Genomic DNA, 22,913 nt, shown 5'->3' on the forward strand with positions numbered 1-22,913 from the left:
GTTCAAGATACGGAAGCAGCCCAGCCATGACGTTCTCACCAAAAGGAACTTCCTTAGTATAATCTCCAGTGTCTACGACCCGTTGGGACTCGTCGCTTGTCTTCCTCATGAAGACACTTCTGCAAGACATCTGGATATACGAGAAAAGAATCGACTGGGATGATCCTATTCCCAAAGAATTAGGACAACGTTTCCACTACTGGTACGAGCATCTGGAAAACCTGGAGTTGCTGATGGTGCCAAGATGCTTTCGACATCAACTTGGACGTTGGACGCAACAGAACCTGCACATATTCACGGATGCAAGCACAAAAGGATATGGAGCTGTGGCGTATTTCCGATTTGTCTTCGAGGACCAGTCAATCGACGTTTCCTTCGTCATGGCTAAAACTCACGAAACACCAATAAAAGGCCTCACGATCCCGAGATTGGAGTTGCAGGCTGCTGTTGAAGGCCTAAATATCGCGCTAGTGATCTGTCGGGAGCTGGAAATCAATTTACGTGGAGTTACTTTCCACACCGACTCACAAACCGTTCTACGTTTGATCCATTCCCGCACCTGCCGATTTGAAACATTTGTAAACAATCGGGTTGGCAAGATTCTCCGGAACCCGAACCGAAGACAATGGCGTCACGTTTCCGGAATTGACAATCCCGCGGACCTGTGTAGTCGTGGCATCGACCCGAAGAACGTTGACGAGTTGGTGAAATTTCACGAAGGTCCATCGTTCCTGAAACTCGATCTGTCGGAGTAAGATATTTGGGAAGAGATCGTGGAACCGGAGGAGAGTGACGTAAACGTGATTCGGGTCTTCGCTGTCAAAACGGAGGACGAAAATCACCCGATTGATGACTACGTAAGAAGATACTCTAGTCTGCTGAGGATCCAGAGGGTCATCGCTTGGTGCCGGAGGTTCGTGACAAACGTTAGAGCAAAAATGGGAATTTGCAAGCCCATCGTTGGAGAGTTGACGGCCGATGAAATGTTGACGGCCCTCCCACTTTGCACACAAGAACTGGCTTTTGCGGAAGAAATTTACGCCCTAACGAAAGGCTTGGAGTTACCTCTGAAGTCAAAACTTCGCACGTTCAGCCCTTTTTTGGATGAAACCGGACAGTTGCGTGTAGGAGGAAGTATATTGCAAGCTCCAGTAGATTATTCTACAAAGCATCCCATCCTGCTTCCAGCTGATCAACTTGCGACGCGGCGGATTCTATGGTATTACCATACGCGGAAACTCCACATCAAGTCCGAAAGATTGTTGACGGAGTTGCGTACACGTTACTGGATAATCACTGGACGCGACGTCGTCAAATCAGTTGTCAACCCTTGCTGGCCTTGCAAACGTAGATCGTCAAAGCCCGTTCCTCCGCTCATGGCATCACTACCAGTACATCGGCTCACTCCCTATCGTCCACCTTTTACCTACACTGGAGTCGATTACTTCGGCTCCCTAACAGTACGAATCGGTGGAAGAGGATGTAGACACGAAAAACGCTGGGTGTGCTTGTTTACGTGCCTAACAACGAGAGCCGTTCACATAGAAGTCTCCGATGGACTCAGTCTAGAAGAATTCATGCTATGTTTCACTTGATTCGTGAGTCTACGTGGAAAGCCGAACGCTCTTTACAGTGACAACGGAACTAATCTCGTCACTGGGGAACAAGAACTCCGCCAAGCTCTAACGGAGTTAGTCAAACAACACCAGGAGTTGCAGTCGAAGATGGCATGCCAACAAATAGAGTGGCATTTCTCTTCTCCTCATGGATCCCATTTCGGTGGAGTTTGGGAGAGGCTCGTGCAATCGTGCAAGCGAGCCATGAAAGTCAGCGTCGGAAATAGCTTAGTCACTGACCGGGTCCTAAGAACGGTGATCGCAGAAGTAGCAGCCCTTTTGAACGCTCGGCCACTAACGCACGTCAGCATGGATCCAGAAGATCCCGACCCGCTAACACCAAATCATTTTCTCCACGGAGGAGCCCGTCCCTACGTTCCGCTAAAGTTGGGAGATGCAGATAACCTGGACGTCACAGCAAAACAGTTCCTTCAAAGTCAGGCCATCCTACAACATTTCTGGAACAGATGGCTTCACGAGTACGTTCCGCACCTCACGGAAAGGAGGAAATGGACGGAAAATCGGCCAAACATTACCGTCGGAGACCTAGTACTCGTCATTGAGCCGAATACTCTACGTGGACAGTGGCCGTTGGGAAAAGTGATAGAGGTTCTCCCCAGTGAGTCAGATAACGTTGTACGAGTGGTGAAAGTGCAAATTAGCAACCACAAAAACCCCTGTATTCGTCCAGTGAGTAAGCTCTGGGTTATGGCCACGGCCAAAGAGCAGGACGTCTACGTAAAAAGTGAAAATATGGGGTTGTCAGAGTAAAAATCGGGGTTGTGAGGTCAGATTTAATGTAGAATTGTAAAATGTCAAATTTCAAAATGTCAAATGTCAAATTGCTGTATATATAGTCATATGTAATACTGTAAAAATTTGTGAACCCAAAATCCCAATGTAAAATTTCCGATAGCAACGTCACCTATATTTAGTTCGAAGGGCAAAGGGAAATTAGGTCGCCGGCTGTTTAACCCTTGACCGATTAGGGAAACTGTTTAGTCCCTTACGAACAGCAGGCGACAGTTACCCCTTGACTTTGGTGTGTGCTAAAAGTGAAAGAAATTCCTCGCCGTTGACGTTCACTATGGCCCAAAATCCAGCCGAATCCGCCGCATCCATCAAAAGCAAATTGAAGGAGTCACGTGAAACAGAAGAGGAGTGCGTGCGGAACCTAAAGGAAAACCAACTTCAGTTGGTTCAAGCCCGAAAAGAAGCTGTAAACTTTATTTACGCCCATCAGCGCGTGGTTCTTCGCCTGAACGAAGAAATCGCTAAGGGAGCAGAGGACCTCGTCAACGTGCAGGTCCATTACCGAACTGAGAGGGAGAAAATGCTGAGCGGATTTGTTGGAGACCTGCTGCGCAAGATTCGGGAAAAAGAGGTGGCCGAAAACGTGCACGTAACGGTTCCAATTCCCGACGCCCCGAAGTACGTTGTGCCCCGTCACACGCCGACCATCCGCTGTTTCTTGCCCGAGCATCTGGAGAAGCCGGGATCATATCGCTGCACTTTGAAGATTGCGGAATGTGAGGAGTTTAAGACTCTCACCAACCAAGATCGCCTGGAACTTCTCTTCATGCAGCATCGTTGCTTCGGGTGTTTTTTGCCCGTCTCTGTTGCTGGCCATAAGACCCTGGCCGACTGCCCGCATCCTCGGTGCTGCAGTCTCTGCAAGGCGGGAGACCATCATAAAATCCTGTGTGGCCCGTGGAGCTCTTAAAAGAGGCTTCTGTCTAAAGAAAACTAGACGTTGACGTAACTAGCTTTGGGGTGGTATTTGTGCCTTTGCGCCAAACTGATTGTTTCTCTGTTTCCTCTTTGTTTTTGTCGCCCGAAATGGTATTTATTTTTTGTTCTGTACCTGTGGACAGGTACCCACTGTCACCTACGGTGCTTCCCTCACGGGCAGGATCGTGGGTGTCAAGGGCCCTCTAAATTTATGTTAAAGTTAAGAGCCCTTGCCCCCTTTTTAGTTCAGTATCCATTTAGTAATCAAGTAAGAAAGTCATTTCAATTGTCCTCTGTTACCACGTCGGTAAAAATTGTCTCCCTCGCCGCATTTACTAAGAAATAAAGTGTTCTTTCCCATCCGTCATGTTTTCTATCTTTTTCATTCATCCTGTCATCCCTCATTTTCTGCTACGACGTTACATGCACGTTAACGTTCGTAACACTGGTACTATAACAAAAACGTACTCAACACTTTACTGTCATGTTTCTTTATTGATGAAAGAGTAACCTTCAGTAAATTTACGTTTTAATACGATGTTTAAGCATGATTTTAAGAGACGCCATTTGCAGTGTCAAAACTCTTGAAAATTGGAAACCAGGGGAAAACGATGTGAAAATGGGTAGACTATTTTTTCATTTTCACATTGCATACTACGAGACGTAACCGCTTACGGTATTGAGACCCTCTGGCAGTTTGAAGGGGTGGGGGGTTAGTGAATGTGTAGGTGTGGTTAAGGCTGATTTTTTTAGGTAATGGAAAGTGCGCGAGATGTGTAGCCGTGATTAAAGTAGGCCATGACAGAAGTCGAATAACATATAATTTTGTATGTAGTCTGTTGTCTGGAACGGCAACACGAGAGCTTGATGTAATAAAAAGAGAGAATTCAATCATGAATTAGATGATTTTTTAAAGACAAGTTCGTACCAAGCACTTCCCACCACATTGTCATACACGATCAAGTGTTCAGGTTGGAAGAATCCTTTCGCCACCAGAACTTAGTGGTAACAGCCATCATAAAACAACCTGCATCAATTTTCCTCCGCTTACTTTGGACACTCAAGAGTTCGTCCTACGGTGCGCAATTCAATCCACTGATCATGCGATGTTGTTGTCTTAGGATTTCTTGAGCTCTGTAAACGTACGCCGAACAGAGCTTGCTGGTTTTAGTAAGAGGTTCAATCTTGTCGAGAAACAACATTCGCCTAACTAGAAGGCATTTTGGTGCCCATGTATACAATTTCTGAACCTACAACGGTGAGGGTATAATTGAATAGATGACTTAAAGTAGTTTGGTAAAGATTATTATCGTTTTTAATTACCTGGACAGGTATGACTTTTACGCTTGGTTTAGCCAACGGGGAGAAAGAAGCCATTTCAAATATAGCTAACTTCTGGACCTATTAAGATAATATAAAAACTGTACCAAGTAAAAATTTTCGGTTAATTATATTTTTTTATTACCATTCTGTAGTTAAAACACAAGGTGAATGCAATTGAGATAGAGAAAAGCCATTTCAATAATAGTTTCTTCTATTGCTACCGTAGCTTTTTTTGTGGAATTCACCTTTGACGCCATCATTATCGTATCTTCCTCGTCTTTAAATCCTTCTTCGAAATTTTTCGGCTCCAATTTCTTTTTCTTATGGTAAGAACTGAATTATCCATCGTTTTCTTTCGGGCATCCTCTTTTTTTGAGAGCAGCTGGAAGTTGAAGATAAGGATATGGGTTGGACGAATCCTAAAAGTAATTGTTATAGAGTGTAGTAAGTATAGAAAACTTTGGAAAATTCCAAAATATTATATTTTCACCTTTTTAGCTTTTTTCAGTTCTTCATAGTTTCTTCATGTTTATTTGAATTATCCACTGAAGAATCATCAACTTTAGTTGATGTATCGTTCAGGATTCATTCGTTAGATGTAACTGTAGTTCAGTGTCGTTCAAAGTGATTAGTTGTACTCTTGCCGAATGTAGGTAAATGTCGGCGGCCACGATGTGTCCACCTTGTGTGAATGTTGAATTTGGTCGTAATATGTAAAATGATGGTCTTGGAAGTATGCAGTATACTTGTAACTAACCTTTTCCGCCACTATTTTGCAAGAACTTATTATCATATTATCTCAGTTCACTAATAAATAATTATTATTATTTAATTACCTTGGATCAACAGTTACGCTTAAGCTTAATCCAAATCAGCTTGCGTTGTAGCATACATAGCCGCATGAAAATACTTACGAATTTTGTGCCGTATTCCAATATCAACACGCTTACCGTCATTCACTTTGTTGGAGTGGAAATCTGCGGACTTCAAAGTGTGAAATTGACAGAGCAAGTGAGTTGCAAAGGGAAAATGTATTCCTAGAGCGGAGATTTCAACGCAGTCCTTATCAGTCTATGTTTATTTAATAACAGACTCTGTTACCAACGATCAAAGACCCTGTTACCGTGAGATCTCTGTTAAACAGAGATGTCATTCCCTAGTTAAATAATTATATTTTTAAAATTTTATTATGTCAATCTAAACAAACCTCTGAAAACACCCGCCGGCATTCTGCTATTGCTTCAATAGTTTCTTCTTTCTTTTTTTATAAAGAACTGTTTGGACGTAAAAACTAGGGGCCCCCACTCATTTCAGGAAGTTCCCGATAGGGTACGGCCTGGTCGCCAATTCGCCATAATATCTCGGAAACCGTTTGCTCTTCCAGCAAAACTGACTCCGTATACATGTCCTATGAAGCGAGCGGTTATCATCCCCGCCTTCATCCCGCCTTCCCACTTTTGTTAAAATCGGCCAAAAACGACATCTCTTGAATGCGTCTCACCGAAACCAACTTCCATGAAAAGTTCTTCGGTACAAACGATTAGTATTGACAAACCACGCGAAGAAGCCATATGCTAAGTGGACTCAATTAAATCCGGCCTCGAAGTACCTGTATTATTTTCATTTATGATGACAGGCAATATAGTCTAATACATGCAATAACAAAAAAAGGAAGGTTAATACCTTGTCTGAGAAGTAGAGTATTCCAAGTGAGATTTAAATCGTTAGTCGTTCTATCTGCTACTTTGACAAACGTATCACCAATAATTTGACGTTTTTCTTCCGGATTGGAAGTCCGACACAACGACAAAGTTTGGTGACGATTTTAATGTTTACCTCCCGAAATTATAATTTCTTTATTGCCTTGTTGAAGCAGAAGGAAAGCTGGGGTTTCGAGTGCTTGAATATCAAATTCCACACATTGTTCTCTGACTCTGCAATCAATAAACTAAAATATGAATTTTTTAATTAATCAAATTTCATATCATCTATCACCCATCCTGTCTGGATGGGTGTCTGTCTGAGAAGTGGAAGATTGTGGAATCAATCTTCACTTGTGAAAATAATTGATCTAAAGTAACAGGTCATATGTCGTATCATTTTACCAATTTACCAAACTAGTAACGAGAAACCAATGTATAGTTCTCCAGCTTTAGGTTTTTCCTGCCAATTTAAGAATACCAAAAAAGTCACTTTACTAAGATAATTACACATTCGTCAAATACCTTAAACATCTTTTTACAGTCTTTCCAATGACACTTGGTTGGCATCAAGACATCCTATGTTCTTTGTTCCCAAAAGTACAAAAATATTAACGAAACAATGTCATCATAAAATGATTAGAATGTCATTCTGGCTTTTCGACTAACATATACAACTAAATGTATACACATACAACTAAATTGATACAGAAGATCAACATATACTTACTGATTTCAGATTATACTTACTGATTTCAGATAAATCGCCAACTAAGATTCTAACGGAACTGCTCCATGCTAGCTGCTAAAGTTGAAATCGAAGTTGCCCCTTTTTATGCAGACGACCATGATCGAAACAATCGAGTTCACACGGCCTGTGGAAAAACCAGTCCGTTGCCGGGCGACGCACAAAGCCTTGCCTTGAAAAATAACTTCGTGGCCTGATTTTTCCCTATCTTCATGACCACCGCGCCATTTCTCTGAAAAAAAAATCCCCCAAAACTTCGGGTCGCTCTTAGATTGCTCCGCGTTCCTTTATCGTTGAGCCGATAATTAACACGACCCGTTTGTTAATCTCCGCGTTATCTCTTCTACAAGACGACGTCAAGTTTTGCGACACAGCATCTTAAATGCAACATCTAAAATGCTCCACACTCCTTCGCCGTTCAGTCGATAAAAACGGGGACTCGACCGGGAGCTGCTGCGTTTTTCCTCTACAAAAGGAGACCAATCTCAGCGGCACAGCATCTAAAATAAAAAAACGAACGAAAGATTAGTGCCGACACCCCTGAAATCGCCGCGCCATCAGGGCCATCTCTGGGGTAAAGTCTCAGAAAAAGTGTCGGTCGTTCCACCGGTCGTTGTAGAATGGTAGGGGTGCCTGATAAGGGGGTTGGGAATATACGAGTTTTGATAGAATCCCTATCGGGAAATTGTTATCTTCAATAAAAATATGGTAAAGGGTGAAGCCAGCTCTTGTCTTCTTGTATATTCCGTCAATTTCTAAGATTTTATCTTATTTTTGACATAGCTGTCTCTCAAGCAAGACAAATATGGCAGCAACTTCACCATCTCCATTGTCTAAAACCTTCACGATGTTATTGGTTTTTTTGTAGATCGACGAGGAACTCGACAGTATTCCTTCACTCTTCTTCGGATTTTTCTGTAACTATTTGAAAATAGTATAATGTTTTTGTCATCAGTTCTAAAATTTCAATGCTTCGGGAGCCATAAATATACGTTCAGATCAGACCAGATAAGGTTAATCTATTATTCATAAAAAAGGATCACAACTAATTTACTTTTTGCGCACAGAGATTTTCTTATCTCTTTCCGAAAGCGGGTGATTTTTTTGCTCTAGATGCAACTTGGTTACTTAAAATTTTGTTGCAGAAAGTAAACTGGATTTCCACAGAGCAGCATTTGAAATAACATTCTTTTTGTACGATACTGTTTTTTGCACTTACCCTATGAGCACCAAAATGTGCACATTGTTACGTGAAACTATCATATAAGCACTTTGGATCCATTTTTTTACGTCATCATTGTAAAATTTGACTGATTGTACATGCTCACCAAGAAGCAATACTCAATAATTTCTCGACACTATCTAATGTCTTTCCTTTTGCAAAGGAATCTAGGTTCGTCATTTTCTATTAAAAGCCTGAACTCTATTGCTAGAAATTTTCTAGTTGCCGTGCTTATGTAGGAAACGATAGTCTTGCTTCTTCTATTGGCTGTCCACATTTCATAGGTTACCTGTTTACGAAAAATCATATTGGTTCCTTCGAGATTCAATACATTGATTCATGCTACGTCGCAGAAGTGGAATCATCTTATTGTAACTAGTTACATGACCATTATCCTATTGCAATAGGATGAAGCTAGCAATACAAACAAACCCCTTTTCCACCTGTCCTAGCGAACAACACTTCTGTAATAAATAGCCAGCCCGCGTGCTGATTTTTGCTATTTTAAGATGATGAAAGTAAAAATTAAAGATGAACACGGAAAAGCCCTGGTTTAGTGATGAGTGTGGAGAGTATATTTTGCGACTGCCTGCCTTTTTGCCCTTTACAGAACAACGACCGATAGGCTTAGGGCAAGGGCTTAAACACAATACAGAATTTAGGGTGGTGGCCTATTATCGACGGCCATCCAAATCATAAACGTTAACGACTGGGCAGTCTTATCCGTCACCCAGTCCACGTTCTCTGCTGCTGGAAATACAAGGTATTAACAACAATTTTATTAACAATTGTGCTACTCGGGTAGCTAGCGAGTGATTTCCTTCCATAACGTTTCTTCTGAAGAATTTTTTTTTCCTTTTTGGTTGATCATTTCAACCATATCCTCCCATACCAACTCAAACAGCATCAAGTCACCAAAGTCTGCTGGCCAGGGAATACCTCGCTGCTGGTCGGAACTTTTTGAAGAAGAGTTTTACATCGGTGGATTGACCTACAGAATTCCTTTTCTCCTAAATAAAGTTTTTTACAACCATGGAGACTAGGCAATCCAAAAGATTTGAACCACAAACAATTTCAAGATTGATTTGTCGACCAACCAAATTTAAACTTTGATTGCTGTATTAGTGTCCCACATAACACATTGCAGTCCGTCGGATGTCCGACAGATGTCGGGGTAGGATGTTGAGTACATTTTTTTATATCTTCCGGACAGCCCGATATCCGATTTGGATGTCCTATGGATGTATTTTTTTTTGGTTTTGACCGCCCTCAACAACGCCGTCGGACATTCTAAGGATATCCGAACGGGCTTTCATTTAAATCGGGGCTATAAATATGACATGAATTGGACATCTAATCTTGAAAAAATATTAGGCTATATCAGGATTCGAACTCGGATCTCCCGCATCCCAGTCGCATATTATTCCACTGTGCCAATCTACAGTTACACTAGATAACATTTTTTAACAATCCAATCGAATTGTTGTAAAACACTTGAGTTTTTTTCGATAACAAATCACCAACAGGATTTTTAAGAAGTCAAGATGATGTCGAACTTAGGTTAAACCAGAAGTGAATAAATTGCAATTGAACAATTTATGCTAAATATTTTTTAAATTTTAAACTTCAGCATGATATATTAAGTTTAAAGTAGTTTTTTATTATTTGAAATTAAAATCCCATCATAAGTATACATGCTTTAAATATTATTAAATGCCGAATAATATTTATTTCCTGTAAGTTAATTTCCAATGGCTTGGTTCCCGTAAGCTAAACGGCAAGTCTGTGCAAACAAACTCACGACTTACATATATTTTATTCATTTTTTGTAATAAATAAAAAAATAAACCATCCGGCAAATAGATAACTACCCCTTTTTTTGTATTAAATGCCGGACTTAAAATAAAAATACGTTCAAGGGAAAAATTTGAACACGGTGAAGTTCTCCCCTTTTGGAAATAAAGCAATTTTGACAATTAATAAAGAAACTTAGCGATCGGCCCCAATTAGTTCTAATCGAGTTAACCGCCCCGCACCGATAAAGTGCATTCGGGGCCGAATTGAGATGCCACTTTTTCAACCGGGGCGGTGCGGGGTAAAATTTGAGGTTAAACTGTTTCCCCGACGCAATTTTAAAAAAATGCCGTTCTTTCGGTTTCAGAGTAGAAATCGGGGCAAGCGGGTAGAACAAGCTATTTTCGGGGTTGTTATCGGATCAATCGGGTGAAACAGTCAATCTATAATATTTTTGGCATTGATGAATCGATTGATTGCAATCGGGGTACCTTCACTGATTAAGTACCTCGATTAAACCCCAATTGAATTCGGGGAGAAGAATTTTCCACCATGAGCCACGCGTCCATGGCCCCAAATGCAGTGCTGCCATATTGAGGATAATTATCCTTTCAGAGGATAATTCTGTATAAAAACTAATGCTGCAGGATAATGGATAATGGAGGATAATATGCAAAAATACTGAAATATCTTTACTTTTCCTGGATAATCATCTAAAATCTATTGGCAAAACATTTGGCTCTAGCGGTAAGAGAAAAACTTTTTGGTAGGGGCGCTGTCCGCTGTCGCTGACGCTATGACTCTATGAGGCTATCACTATCGCTCTATCAGATTTAGAGTATCAGCACTTCAGCAGTTTTGTTTCTGTCATGCCGGACTGCCAGTCTGATGTAAGTAACAGCTAGCAGACGACTAATAAATTAAACAAGTCATCAAGAACAAGCAACAATTTCAGTGGTCAAGACTCAAATTCTAGATTGTACTCGATAACACGGTAAGTTAAAAATACAATAATTGGGGACGGTAAATTGACAAATTATTGATGATGTGCTTTTATAAATAAGTCTTTGTACTCGGACTGAGTGAGTTGTCAGAAAAAGAATGTTGAAAACATTGTCAAACAGGAATCATGGCAGTAAGAAAGACTATATTATTCAACTTAATTTCTTATCTAAACAAATTGTTTGTTTTTTTACTAATCTAGCCACCTACTAGACGTCTTCAACCCTTTCAGCCTTACAACAAAGCTGGAAACAGTGGAAAGGCACAATTCATTGATACGTGACTGGACATAGATGAATTTAAACCTTGGCTCGAGAAAAAAATGGTTCCATCATACAGGGGGTTCAAGGCCTACTGTGTTGTATGTGATGAAGTTATAAGCAACCATAAGTCAACAATCCAAAACCACATGAAGAGTACGAAACATCGTGGAAAATTGCCACAGTACGACGACATTATTACGGCGAGACAGGCACTATTGTCATACATTGGTCCGGCGAAAAAAGAAGACATTTCAAATTACGAAATGGTAGTTAATTTTAAATTGCTACATATACATTTACACTCCTAGTACGAGAATAACAGTATAAAAACAATCGGATAATGTGAGGATAAAAACAATTTTTGGAAAGGATAATATTGGAGAATCTGGCAATGTCGAAAGGATAGCACAAAAAAAGTCGTGGCAGCACTGCCCAAATGAGAAACCCGATTGGCAAAAAAGCACCCCGATTGGCTCGAGGCCAATCCTTAAATGAAACAATTTAAAATCTTCTTGGCTGTTGGAAGGAGGTCCGTAGAATATAATTTTCGCACATCCATTGCACTTCCAAGGTGACTAGCCGATGGACATCCCTGGAACTACCAATTGAGTTCATAGATATCTAACGGATGTTCGGCCATGATTCGGACATCCGACGGCCGAAATGTGCTATATGGGCGTCTTACTCATGTTACAAATACAGTGTTTTGTTTGGGATGATTCAATTTGTAATAGAATTTTCTATAAATGTATTTGAAAAGTATTATAGTTTAATATTACAAAGTAAAATATTTATACTGTAGAGAAATTGAAAGTATGAATATAGCTAAGAAATTTTTTGTCGACAACTTCTGACCACTGACCACTTCTGAGGATAATACTTGTGTTGTCCACTAAAAATGAATGCGACTCACTTCATAATCAATGAAATCACATTATTTTGTATATGAAATGAAAAAAGGTATATAAATATTAAAATATTCTTGACAAGTAACAGTAAAAACAACCTACCACGAAATGAAAGCATTTAATTGGTAATTATGGAAATAAACAGTAATTTTTAATTGGTATTCCTAAATACAGATATTCATTAGAAGTTAAAACTAATATAATTTTTGCTTGGAAATACTTACAATTTCTTGTAAAAAAGAAAATGAATCACTTACAATTATAAAAATTACAAAGTGTTGATGTAAGCAAAAACAAATGAAATCGATTAAATAACCAATATGAAAAATAGTTAAAAGCATATACAACAGGCAGAACCTCTGGTGGCTATGCAAGTTACTACGCTTTTTAGGGATAAAAATTTACACACCCTTTTTTCAATTCAATTTTTAGCAGTTATATTTTTTAAGAAAAAATAAATTTGATTAATGGTCCCATAGTTTGTCTATTCTCAAACTTATTGGTAAAAGTTAGAGGGTTGCAACTTCAAAGGGTGATTTAAAATTTTTTTTTGAAAATAGGGCCCTTTTTGCGTAGCGCCATAAGGAATGCACGGCGAACGCCCAAAATTTCGCTCGGCGAAATCGGTATAGGTGATCCAATGTACAGGGGTTAGGGAAATGAAAATATTATAAAGCCGACCCCCACATCCTGTAACTAATTTAGTTTCAAACTTAAACTCAAAAAGTAAAAAAAAACCAATAGTTTTTTTTATATTAAATAAAAACAAGTGACATGTAGCGCCATAAGACGCCGTGTTAAAAGCGGCCGAAATTGGTACACTGTACCAGTTTCGTTGGTAGGTACTGTGTATGGTTTAAAAAAAAAGAACATAGGGAACATACCTATAAAATTTAAACAAACCTCGACATCCGTCAACCCAGTAGCTTTTAAACTGAGACGTCCTTCGCGGCTCACCCCAACAGCGCCTTACAATTTAATTGCACATCCAGAAGGATGGCGATGTACAGTATCCTGCACAAAAAGGTGAACACCGATTTACTTTGGAAAAGCCATCTGTGGGTAGAAAAAATTAATAGTTTACCTTTTTAAGGAGAGGTAGGGTGGTTTTGGCGCAAAATCATCATAAGGGGGGTTGGGTAATGTCGGTCCAGACACCTTTTTTTTGCCCTAGGTATTAAATGTCTGGAAAAAGTGTAGACTGTATCATCGGTAGACTTCCCTACCCCCCGGCTAAGTAGAACAATTTTTGCAATACAAAATAGAGTCTTTCTATTACTCGTTATTTTCATTATCGGGTCGGGTAATCGAGTAGCTATGAAAACACCAAATTATTTTTATCAGTATGCTAGCTATCTGTTAGTAAATTCTTAGTGGCTTATTGGATACGTTTCCATCGGCGACGCGGGAGATCCGCGTTCTAGACTTGGGTGAAATAACTGTTTTCAAAATTATTCCGGTCATGAATACAGTGTAATTGTTTACGAATTAAATAATTATTAATCATATATAAATAGTTTTTCAAAATTTTAAATATTATACAGTTCCGGCTGTAAGTTTCTTTACATGTAGCTCAAAAACCCGCCCTTTTACTGTGTATTGGCGGATGGTATATGCCTATGGCAGAGGTTGAGATACCTTATTTGTTCCATTCTTTTGTTTCTTTCCCCTACCCTTCCACCCATATTTACTTAATTTTTCTGCTTAACATCAATTACTATTTTATCACGATGTGGCATACGGGTAGCAACCCTATTTAACGTGTTAACAAAAACGACTTAGTATTAAGCTACACTCTGACTTACTTGGGCATGGAAATTAACATTAAGTCCCATCATTTGACTGAATCAGAAAACGTCTTCTTTATTCATTTCTTTAGAGTGCGAGATAATAGGGCTGCGTAATCGTATGACACTTTGTGGTAAAATAGTAATTTTTGATAAAAGAAAAGTTAAGTAAATATGGGTGGAGGGGTACCCACATAACACAAGGCAGTCCGTCGGATGTCCGACAGATGTCGGGGTCGGATTTTGAGTACATCTTTTTGATATCCTCCGGACAGCCCGATATCCGATTTGGATGTCCTATGGATGTAATTTTTTTTGGTTTTGACCGCCCTCAACAGCGCCGTCGGACATTTTAAGGATATCCGAACGGGCTTTCATTTGGCTATAAATATGACATGTATTGGACCTATAATCTTGAAAAAACATTAGGCTATATCAGAATTCGAACTCGGGTCTCCCGCACCACAGTCTTATATTATTCCACTGTGCCAATCTATAGATATATTATATAGCATTTTCTAACAATACAATCGAATTGTTGTAAAACACTTGATCTTTTTCGATAACAAATCACATACAGGATTTTTAAGAATTCAAGATGATGTCGAACTTAGGTTAAACCAGAAGTGTATAAATTGAAATTAAACAATGTATGCTAAATATTTTTTGAATTTTAAACTTGAGCATGATTTATTAAGTTTAAAGTAGTTTTTTATTATTTGAAATTAAAATCCTATCATAAGTATACTTGCTTTGAATATTATTAGATGCCGAATAATATTTATTTTCTGTGAGTTAATTTCCAATGGCTTGGTTCCCGTAAGCTAAACGGAAAGCCTGTGCAAACAAACTCACGACTTACATATATTTTATTCATTTTTTGCAATAAATTTAAAAATAAACCATCCGGCAAATAGATAATTACTCCTTTATTTTTTCAATTTTTCGTATTAAATGCTGGACTTAAAATAAAAATATGTTCAAGGGAAAAATTTGAACACGGTTATGTTTTCCCCTTTTGGAAATTTGACAATTAATAATGAAACTTAGTGATCGGCCCCAATTAGTTCTAATCGAGTTAACCGCCCCGCACCGATAAAGTGCATTCGGGGTTGAATTTAAGGGCCACTTTTTCAACCGGGGCGGTGCGGGGTAAAATTTGAGGTTAACTCGTTGCCCCGAAGCAATAAAAAAAAATGCCGTTCTTTCGGTTTCAGAGTAAAAATCGGGGCAAGCGGGTAGAACGAGCTATTATCGGGGTTGTTATCGGTTAGATCGGGTGAAACAGTCAATCGATTATGTTTTTTGCATTGATGAATCGATTGATTGCAATCCAATTGATTGCAAACCCTAATTGAATTGGGGAGAAGAATTTTCCACCCTGAGCCACGCCTCGATGGCCCGAAATGAGAAACCCGATTTGCAAAAAAGCGCCTCAATTGGCTCGAGGCCGATCCTTAAATAAAACAATTTAAAATCTTCTTGGCTGTTGGAAGGAGGTCCGTAGAATATAATTTTCGCACATCCATTGCACTTCCAAGGTGACTAGCCGACGGACATCCCTAGAACTACCCATTGAGTACATAGATATCTAACGGATGTTCGGTCATGATTCGGACATCCGACGGCAGAAATGTGCTATATGGGATAGGGTGTAAGAAACAAAAAAAATTGAACAAATAAGGTATCTCAATCTCTGCCATAGGCACATACCGTCCGCCAATACAAAGTAAAATGGCGGGTTTTTTAGCTACACGTAAAGAAACTTACAGCCGCGACTGTATATCTCATCAAAATTTTATTTAATTATATCCATTAGTTAGATTTGCTCTGACTACTATTAACGCAAACAAGTTTCGAACGTGGATCTCCCGCGTGGCCGACGGAAACGTATCCAATAAACCACTAACAATTTACTAACAGACAGCTAGCATACTGATAAAAATAATTTTGTGTTTCCATATGCTACCTGATTACCCGACCTGATAATGACAATGACGAGTAATGGAAAGACTCTATTTTGTATGGCAAAAATTTTTCTACTTAGCCGGGGGGTAGAGGAGTCTACCGATGATACAGTCTACACTTTTTCCAGACATTTAATACCTAGGGCAAAAAAAATGTGTCTGGACTGATATTACCCATCCCCCTTATAATGATTTTGCGCCAAAACCGCCCTACCTCTCCTTAAAAAGGTAAAATATTAATATTTTCTACCCACAGATGGCTTTTTCAAAATAAGTCGGTGTTCACCTTTTTTGTGCAGGATACTGTACATCGGCAGCAGCAGGACCCAGAAAGTAACTGGAACCTAAATAGAAAACCGAAACAATTCAGTACCGTATTTACAAAACACGACATGTACACAAGACTCTTATTACTTCACCCTGTTTCAAACTGAGACCCACAATTTGGACCTCAACATAGGCGGCATCTCGTATGGTGCTATAACTTTTTTTGATTTCCATATTCTGCATAGCCCCAACAGATGATACAACGGCAAGAACATCTAGACAATGAAATATGTAACTTAAAAACTTCTAAAACCATGACCAAACACAATATCATGTACTGATAGAAGAATCGATTTCCACATCCTCGTCATCTAATTCAGAGAGAGGACGATATTCTTCAACAGGAACAACATAATCATTGTCGTCTTCCAGCAAATTCGAACTAAAAAGGAAGAAACAAGTAGGAAAAAATGAATAAAACCAAGCGTGCTGTGAAACAATAGACCCAACTATCACGTATTTTACCTGACTAGGTTTAAAGAGCAGTAACTCACAATTGTGATAACCAGCCACTGGTCTACCAAATCTCTTCTGTACCGTCACTTTGGAGATGGCATAATTTTTCTCGTTAAAAATTTCTTTGTCTTGATTGCATCGTTAAATGCTACACCTTTTTTTTTGCGCTAGCGTCTTCGAATCAAAACTCATCATTGTTCCAGGTTTACCTTTGCCAGATTCGTAAGGCGTGATTTTCGACTTGCGAGTACAAGGAACCTGAATCTTACAACTTCACACAAAAAATAAACACGACACAAAATATATCCCAATCAAAATTCAACCAATGAAATCGATGAAATAACTTACTTGATAGCGTTCCCTTTCAAAGAAGATATAGAATCATACATCGCCTCTACTTGCGGACTTTTCACGGATGGCAGTATAGTGGCTTGCGCCATACCCTTACACGTACAGCAGATTCAACACTACTACCAATCTGCTTGCCTACAGGTTACGGAAAACCCTGATCATCCATTACGAGGTATATATGGAAGTCTGCAACGCAACAAGAAATGAAGATGCACTCACAGCAAGAACATATATACCAAGAACAGACATTGAATCGCCGTACTTCCTTTCCAATTTCCAAGAGAATGATACTCCAACTCCAACGCATCCTTTGCGAAATTCTAGAAAATTGACTGATGAACCCCCAAAACATAATCCCGTCGTAAAATCCTGTAAACGCCACATCCATGCGGTGGACGTCTTCAAAAATCATATTTAAGAATAGGGGTCAAAATTAAGCTTAATGACTCTCTATTCGTAATTTTTTTGCTTATCAATTATGAATTATTGATCACCTTCACAGATGGTTTTCCTATTTTAATAACCTGATCACCAATAATAATTCCATACCACTTGGGCGCGATGCAGCATCACCGCAATCGAACTCAATGAAATTAGATCTAGCCAAAATGGGTCCACCGGCTGAGAAACGCTATTTCAAAAAGTAGTGAGTAATACTGTTGCATTTCACATGCTCCAACATGAAATTACCGAGGCTATTGAAATGTCATCGTTTATCCGGCTAGTAAAGTGACTTTCGATATGCTGCTCTTTCGAAAGCTTGGCTTGAATTTGGTAAATGGTTGGCCTTATCGTCTATCGCATGAAAATGAAACTGGAATATTTACAATCATCCTTTTGTTTAATCAATTATAAATGAATGATTATCATTAAAGATTATTTTAGTTACCTGTTCACCATAAATTCTCAAGGCCATTATTGCTGAGTCTTAAACAATTCAGATAAAAGCAGCTAAGGCTGTTGACAAACTTTACAAGAAATTACCTACTAGTCTTATTAAGAAATGAAATTCGATGAGATTTTCATAAAATTATAAGTGACGTTTCGATAACATTGTTGGGGACCAATGTAAGGACTGGGAAGGAAAATAGAGAGTAGTAGAGTAGAGTGTGTTTCCGCTTTCCTTACTTTTAATATTGGGAATAGTTGTATATGATAATGTGTTTTATTGTAGTACAGTGTTTTACAAAGAACGATAGAACCGATAACAAAACGAGAGAGGTAACAAAAGAGGCGGAGGTCTTCAAAGTCGGGACAGGGGTCGTCCTTCCAGATCATAGCTTCTAGCAATGGTTTGATTCGGTTTTGTGAACTAGCTGCGGGGCCGTCCCTGGTGTTGCCTGTATCTCCACTGTGTGGTTCGGATTAATTTTTGTCACTCGGTAGGGGCCTTGGTATCTGATATTTAGTTTACGGCTGGTCCCGGGTTTAACGGTTCGTACGTCGAGGGGTACTTTATCCCCTATTTGCGATTCGAACATTTCGTTTGTTGTATTGTCCCTTTTGCTGTGCTCTTGCTTTTTCTAGGTTTTCCTTCACGAGGTCGAAAGCCTTGAAGAGCCGTTTCATGATTTGGCTCTTGTAGTCTTGTGGTGTAATAGGATCGGAGGGAGTTGGCTGTAACTATCGGTCGATAGGCATGACTGCGTCCCGCTCATCATTCAGGAAATATGGTGTTTCGTCCGTCGAATAGTTGATCGGATGACGATAAGCGAATGCTACGTGTCCCAACATGTCTCCCCAATCTTCGTATCTTTCAGAGATGTACTTTATTAGCATTTCTACGACGGTTTTATTGAAACGTTCAGTTAATCCATTGGTTTGTGGATGATACGCGGTGGTGGTGCAGTGTTTGATGCGGAGAGCCTTGCAGAAATCGTTGAATAGCTCCGATGTAAAATTCGTGCCATGATCTGAGATGATTACCCGGGGAGGGCAATGGTAGTTTATGAATTTGTCCACTAATGCCTTACATGTTGTTATTGCGGTTTGGTCTGGAAGCGCAACGAACTCCACCCACTTGGTGAAGTAATCCGTTATCACAAGTATGTGCTTGTTTCCTTCGAAAGAGGTAGGGTTAATAGGACCCAAGAAATCTAGTCCCAATGTTTCGAATGGGGCTTGTGCGGGTTGGAGCGAGTGTAGAAGTGCTCTGTTGTCTGATCGTCGTTGTCGAGCGCACGTTTCACATTTCTGGCAGTATTTTTTAACGTCTTCGTGAATGCTTGGCAAATAATACTCCACTAGCGCCTGTCGTAGGGATGCTGGTACCACTACTTGTTTTTGCACAAATTGTAGTCTCTTTTCGGAGTGAGGGATGCACGATCTGCATAATATGCCATCCTCGACGGTGAATAGTTCGATTTCTCTTGCCCAGGTTGTTTTTTGTCGTCGATCTCCTTCCCATAAAAGCCCGTTTTCTAGGTACGCCTGGATGTCTTGGCATAAGGGGTTGTTCCTTTGTTCTTCTGTTATACTATAGGCGTCTTCGGGCTGCACTTGCACGGCTACCACTGGTATCCGTGATAGGAAGTCGGCGTTTTCGTTTACCCGTTCTGGGTGATATCGAACCGAGTATTTTTGGTTACCGAGCATTATCGCCCATCTGCTAAGTCTCCCTGTTTCATCCTTGAAGGTCTGAAGCTATTGCAGTGGCCAGTGATCACTTACTATCACGAATGGCTCGTCTTGTAGGTAATATTTGAAACGTTTTATCCCGAATAATAGGGCTGCTGCTTCTTTTTCTACCGTTGAGTATTTTCTTTCATTGTCGTTAAGAGTTCTGCTGGCGTACGCAATTGGCTTGTCTTTCCCGTCGATATCTTGAGATAGGACGGCTCCGAGTCCGCGATTTCCTGCGTTCGTGAAGATTATGAACTCTTTGCCAAAATCCGGGTACGACAGCACTGGTTCTGTTATCAGGCTCTTCCTGAGGGCTTCAAAGGCTTTTCCCCCCTCCTCCAATCCCCATTTGATCTCATTTTTGGGTTGCCCTTTTGACTGCACTAGCAGGGGGTGTGTAATGGTTGAAAATTATTCGATGAACCGACGGTAGTATGAAGCTAGTCCTAGGAATGATTGAAGTTCTCTCACGGTGCGTGGGCGCTTGTAATTGGCTATTGCTACAATTTTTTTTGGATCGGGGTCGACTCCTTTGGTTGATATGATGTGGCCAAGACAATGTACCTTCTTTTGCAAGAATTTGCATTTAGATAACTTCAGTTTTAAGTTAGCTCTCTCCAATATATTGGTGGCAAACTAGTTTTGTTTTTACTACCTAGTTTTGACAAACAGAAATTACCGCGGGTTTTCCCTGTGTGTGACCTCCCAGATATTGCCACTTTTATTTAAAAAAAAATAGTCCATTTTGTTCAAGTGTAACAAAAGCGGCTGTAATGGAAATAGTTATCAGATGTATTGATATCAGCCGCACCGATTCGTATTTGTCAAAACTAGGTACGTAGTAATGCCCCCAATACTCCAATAGTTCGAAAATTTCTCGCAGGTGCATAACGTGTTATTCGATGGTTTTGTAAAATACTATAATATCGTCTAAGTAAACGATGCAACTTTTACCGAGGACGCTTGTTAACACAAAATTCATCAAACGTTGAAATGTTCCTGGGGCGTTTGTGGGCCCGAATGCTAATCTATTCCATTCGTACAAATTATTGTCCACAACAAAAGCAGTCTTTTACTTGAATTGCTCATCCATCTCTATTTGCCAGTACCCTGAAGCGAGATTCAAGGTGGAGAATAGTTTCTGTCCTTGCAGGAGGTCTAATACGTCGTCGATTCTTGGCAGCGGAAATTTTTCGTGATGGCATTTAGTTTCCTGTAGTCGATGCACAGTTTCTCTTCTCCCGATTTTTTCCGTACCAAAACAATGGGTGATGCCCATGAAGAAACAGATGGTCGTATAATCTTGTGTCTGAGTAATTCTTGGATGATTAATATTTACTAAAAAAAAATGCACATATTGCTCGATGAAAACTTGTTTTATTTATGAACGAAAATTTCTCGTAAGGTATTTACAATAATTCATCACCTCATCTGGAATCGAACACCGATCTCCAGCATCTCATTCAGAAAGGCTACACCTACGCTATTGACAACGACGCAAACCTTCACAGGCAGCTGAAACATAAGCTAAATTGTTTCGGTAAGCAACATTACCAAGCCCAAGCCCTAAATTTCCAACTGTCGTTTAAAAAAACACACCACCCTGGGGGTTGCAAAAATGTCCTGACCTGTAACTTGCTTTAAAGCGTAATACCTTAAGGCATTTTTTAAATGTCTAGACTTACCCAACCCTGCCCTGTCGTGTCTATCACCCCGTCTACCCTCCCCCATAAAAAAAAACCAAAAACCCGCTACCCCTCCAATAGGTGGCTTTAAAAAATTAAATCGGTGTTCGGATTTTTGTGCAGGATACTGTACAAATACAACCATAATAATTGGGAGGAAGACAGACAAACAAAAAATGAAAATTTCTTTGTCTCGCCACTGGCCACCTTGGATTACTCCTTCCTTCCTTCTTTGGTATTTCTGTGCGGCTGGATTCTACTCCGTCGCAAAGAAATAAACAAAATTGAATTAAGGTTCAACAAATACAAAAACAACTTGGGAGGGATATGGGGCGGTCTTCTCTTCATTCTTGTAGTACAATTCTAATTGTCTTTCGAGATCACTGCGTGATTCCTCTAGCAATTTCCAATTGTACAGCGAATTCATTCGCTCGACTCTAAGGGTGACTTTAAAGCTGTTGAAGACTTAATTATGATTCCCATTTTCACTCCCCGTGATCTCGGTCGCTGCGTTCGATACAATCCCACCTAATTGTAGAATCGGTTAAATATTGATTCTCGCGCCCAACTAACTGTTTTTAAAATCCTCTCTATCGACCATCCGTCTTTTGCCGCCTGCGACGAAGCCGCACTCCTAGTGGAATGGGCAGAAAAATGCCTGTGTCAATGCCCGACTCCTTCATGACTGCTTTTATCCACCTTGCAATTGTGTTGGATGATACCTGCCCGTGCGGCGCCCTATCGCTTACCTATAGCTTCTCCTCCGCCAAACCCGACCGAAAAGCAGCCGTGGCGCTAACAAACTTCCTAATGGCCTCTACCGGACACAGTAGGGGGTTTTCAAATGTTTTAATCGAAATGGACATCAAAGGACCGGATCGCTGCGTTTTGCGGAGAGTTGATAATGAAAAAAGGACCGCGTCTTCTGAAAAAACCAAAGATTTCAGATCCATTGCCGCTATTTCCGCCACCCTCATAAAGGAGGCTAGTGCCACTAGGGTAACCACCTTTCCTGTCAGCACTGGGAGTGGCAATGAATTATTTGAACCTAGCGAGGAAAGATAGAACAAAATTTTGTCGGGACTCCACATTACTGGATACTTAGGTTGTGGGTTTTTTTTATTATAGCATTCTTTCATCAATCTTATCACCAACGGGTGTTCTCTGATCGGCCCCCCTTCTATCGAGTCCAGAGTCATGGAAAGCATCGAGCGATGAACGTTGATAGTGCTGTACGCTTTCCCCGCGACTCGTAGACTTGAAAGAAATTCTAGGATATTTCCTAAATCAGTCGACAAGGGATCTTTACCCCTCTCCATGCACCAACGCATCCAATTGCGCCATGCCGATTCGTAGGCCGACTCAGTGCTGGGGTGGAATCCGTCCAAGAGAAGCTGGACCACTTCCGCCG

The 22,913-nt window shown here is 40.2% G+C and overlaps 1 protein-coding gene and 2 long non-coding RNA genes across 3 annotated transcripts; 2 read left to right on the plus strand and 1 right to left on the minus strand.

Annotated features, from left to right (window-relative positions):
- Positions 1 to 938: 938 nt before the first annotated feature.
- Positions 939 to 1,595, plus strand: LOC116920631. Its single transcript, XM_032926752.2, has one exon. The coding sequence runs from the start codon at positions 939 to 941 to the stop codon at positions 1,593 to 1,595; it is 657 nt and encodes a 218-aa protein (XP_032782643.2).
- A 2,999-nt stretch (positions 1,596 to 4,594) lies between these two features.
- LOC116922143 lies at positions 4,595 to 7,293 on the minus strand. Its single transcript, XR_006645416.1, has 5 exons — positions 6,354 to 7,293; positions 5,507 to 6,279; positions 5,428 to 5,438; positions 4,813 to 5,352; positions 4,595 to 4,748 (listed from the first exon to the last, which is right to left on the minus strand). It is a non-coding gene; the product is annotated as an uncharacterized LOC116922143 (long non-coding RNA).
- Positions 7,294 to 10,785: 3,492 nt separating this feature from the next.
- On the plus strand, positions 10,786 to 11,451 carry LOC116922131. Its single transcript, XR_006645146.1, has 3 exons — positions 10,786 to 11,128; positions 11,199 to 11,269; positions 11,339 to 11,451. It is a non-coding gene; the product is annotated as an uncharacterized LOC116922131 (long non-coding RNA).
- The last annotated feature ends 11,462 nt before the right edge of the window (positions 11,452 to 22,913 follow it).

Source organism: Daphnia magna, linkage group LG4 (genome assembly GCF_020631705.1).
Source record: "Daphnia magna isolate NIES linkage group LG4, ASM2063170v1.1, whole genome shotgun sequence".
In the NCBI taxonomy this organism is placed as follows: Eukaryota; Metazoa; Arthropoda; class Branchiopoda; order Diplostraca; family Daphniidae; genus Daphnia; species Daphnia magna.

Coding starts and splice junctions, on each gene's coding strand:
- LOC116920631 (XM_032926752.2), top strand. CDS start 939: ATGGGAATTTGCAAGCCCATCGTTGGAGAGTTGACGGCCGATGAAATG.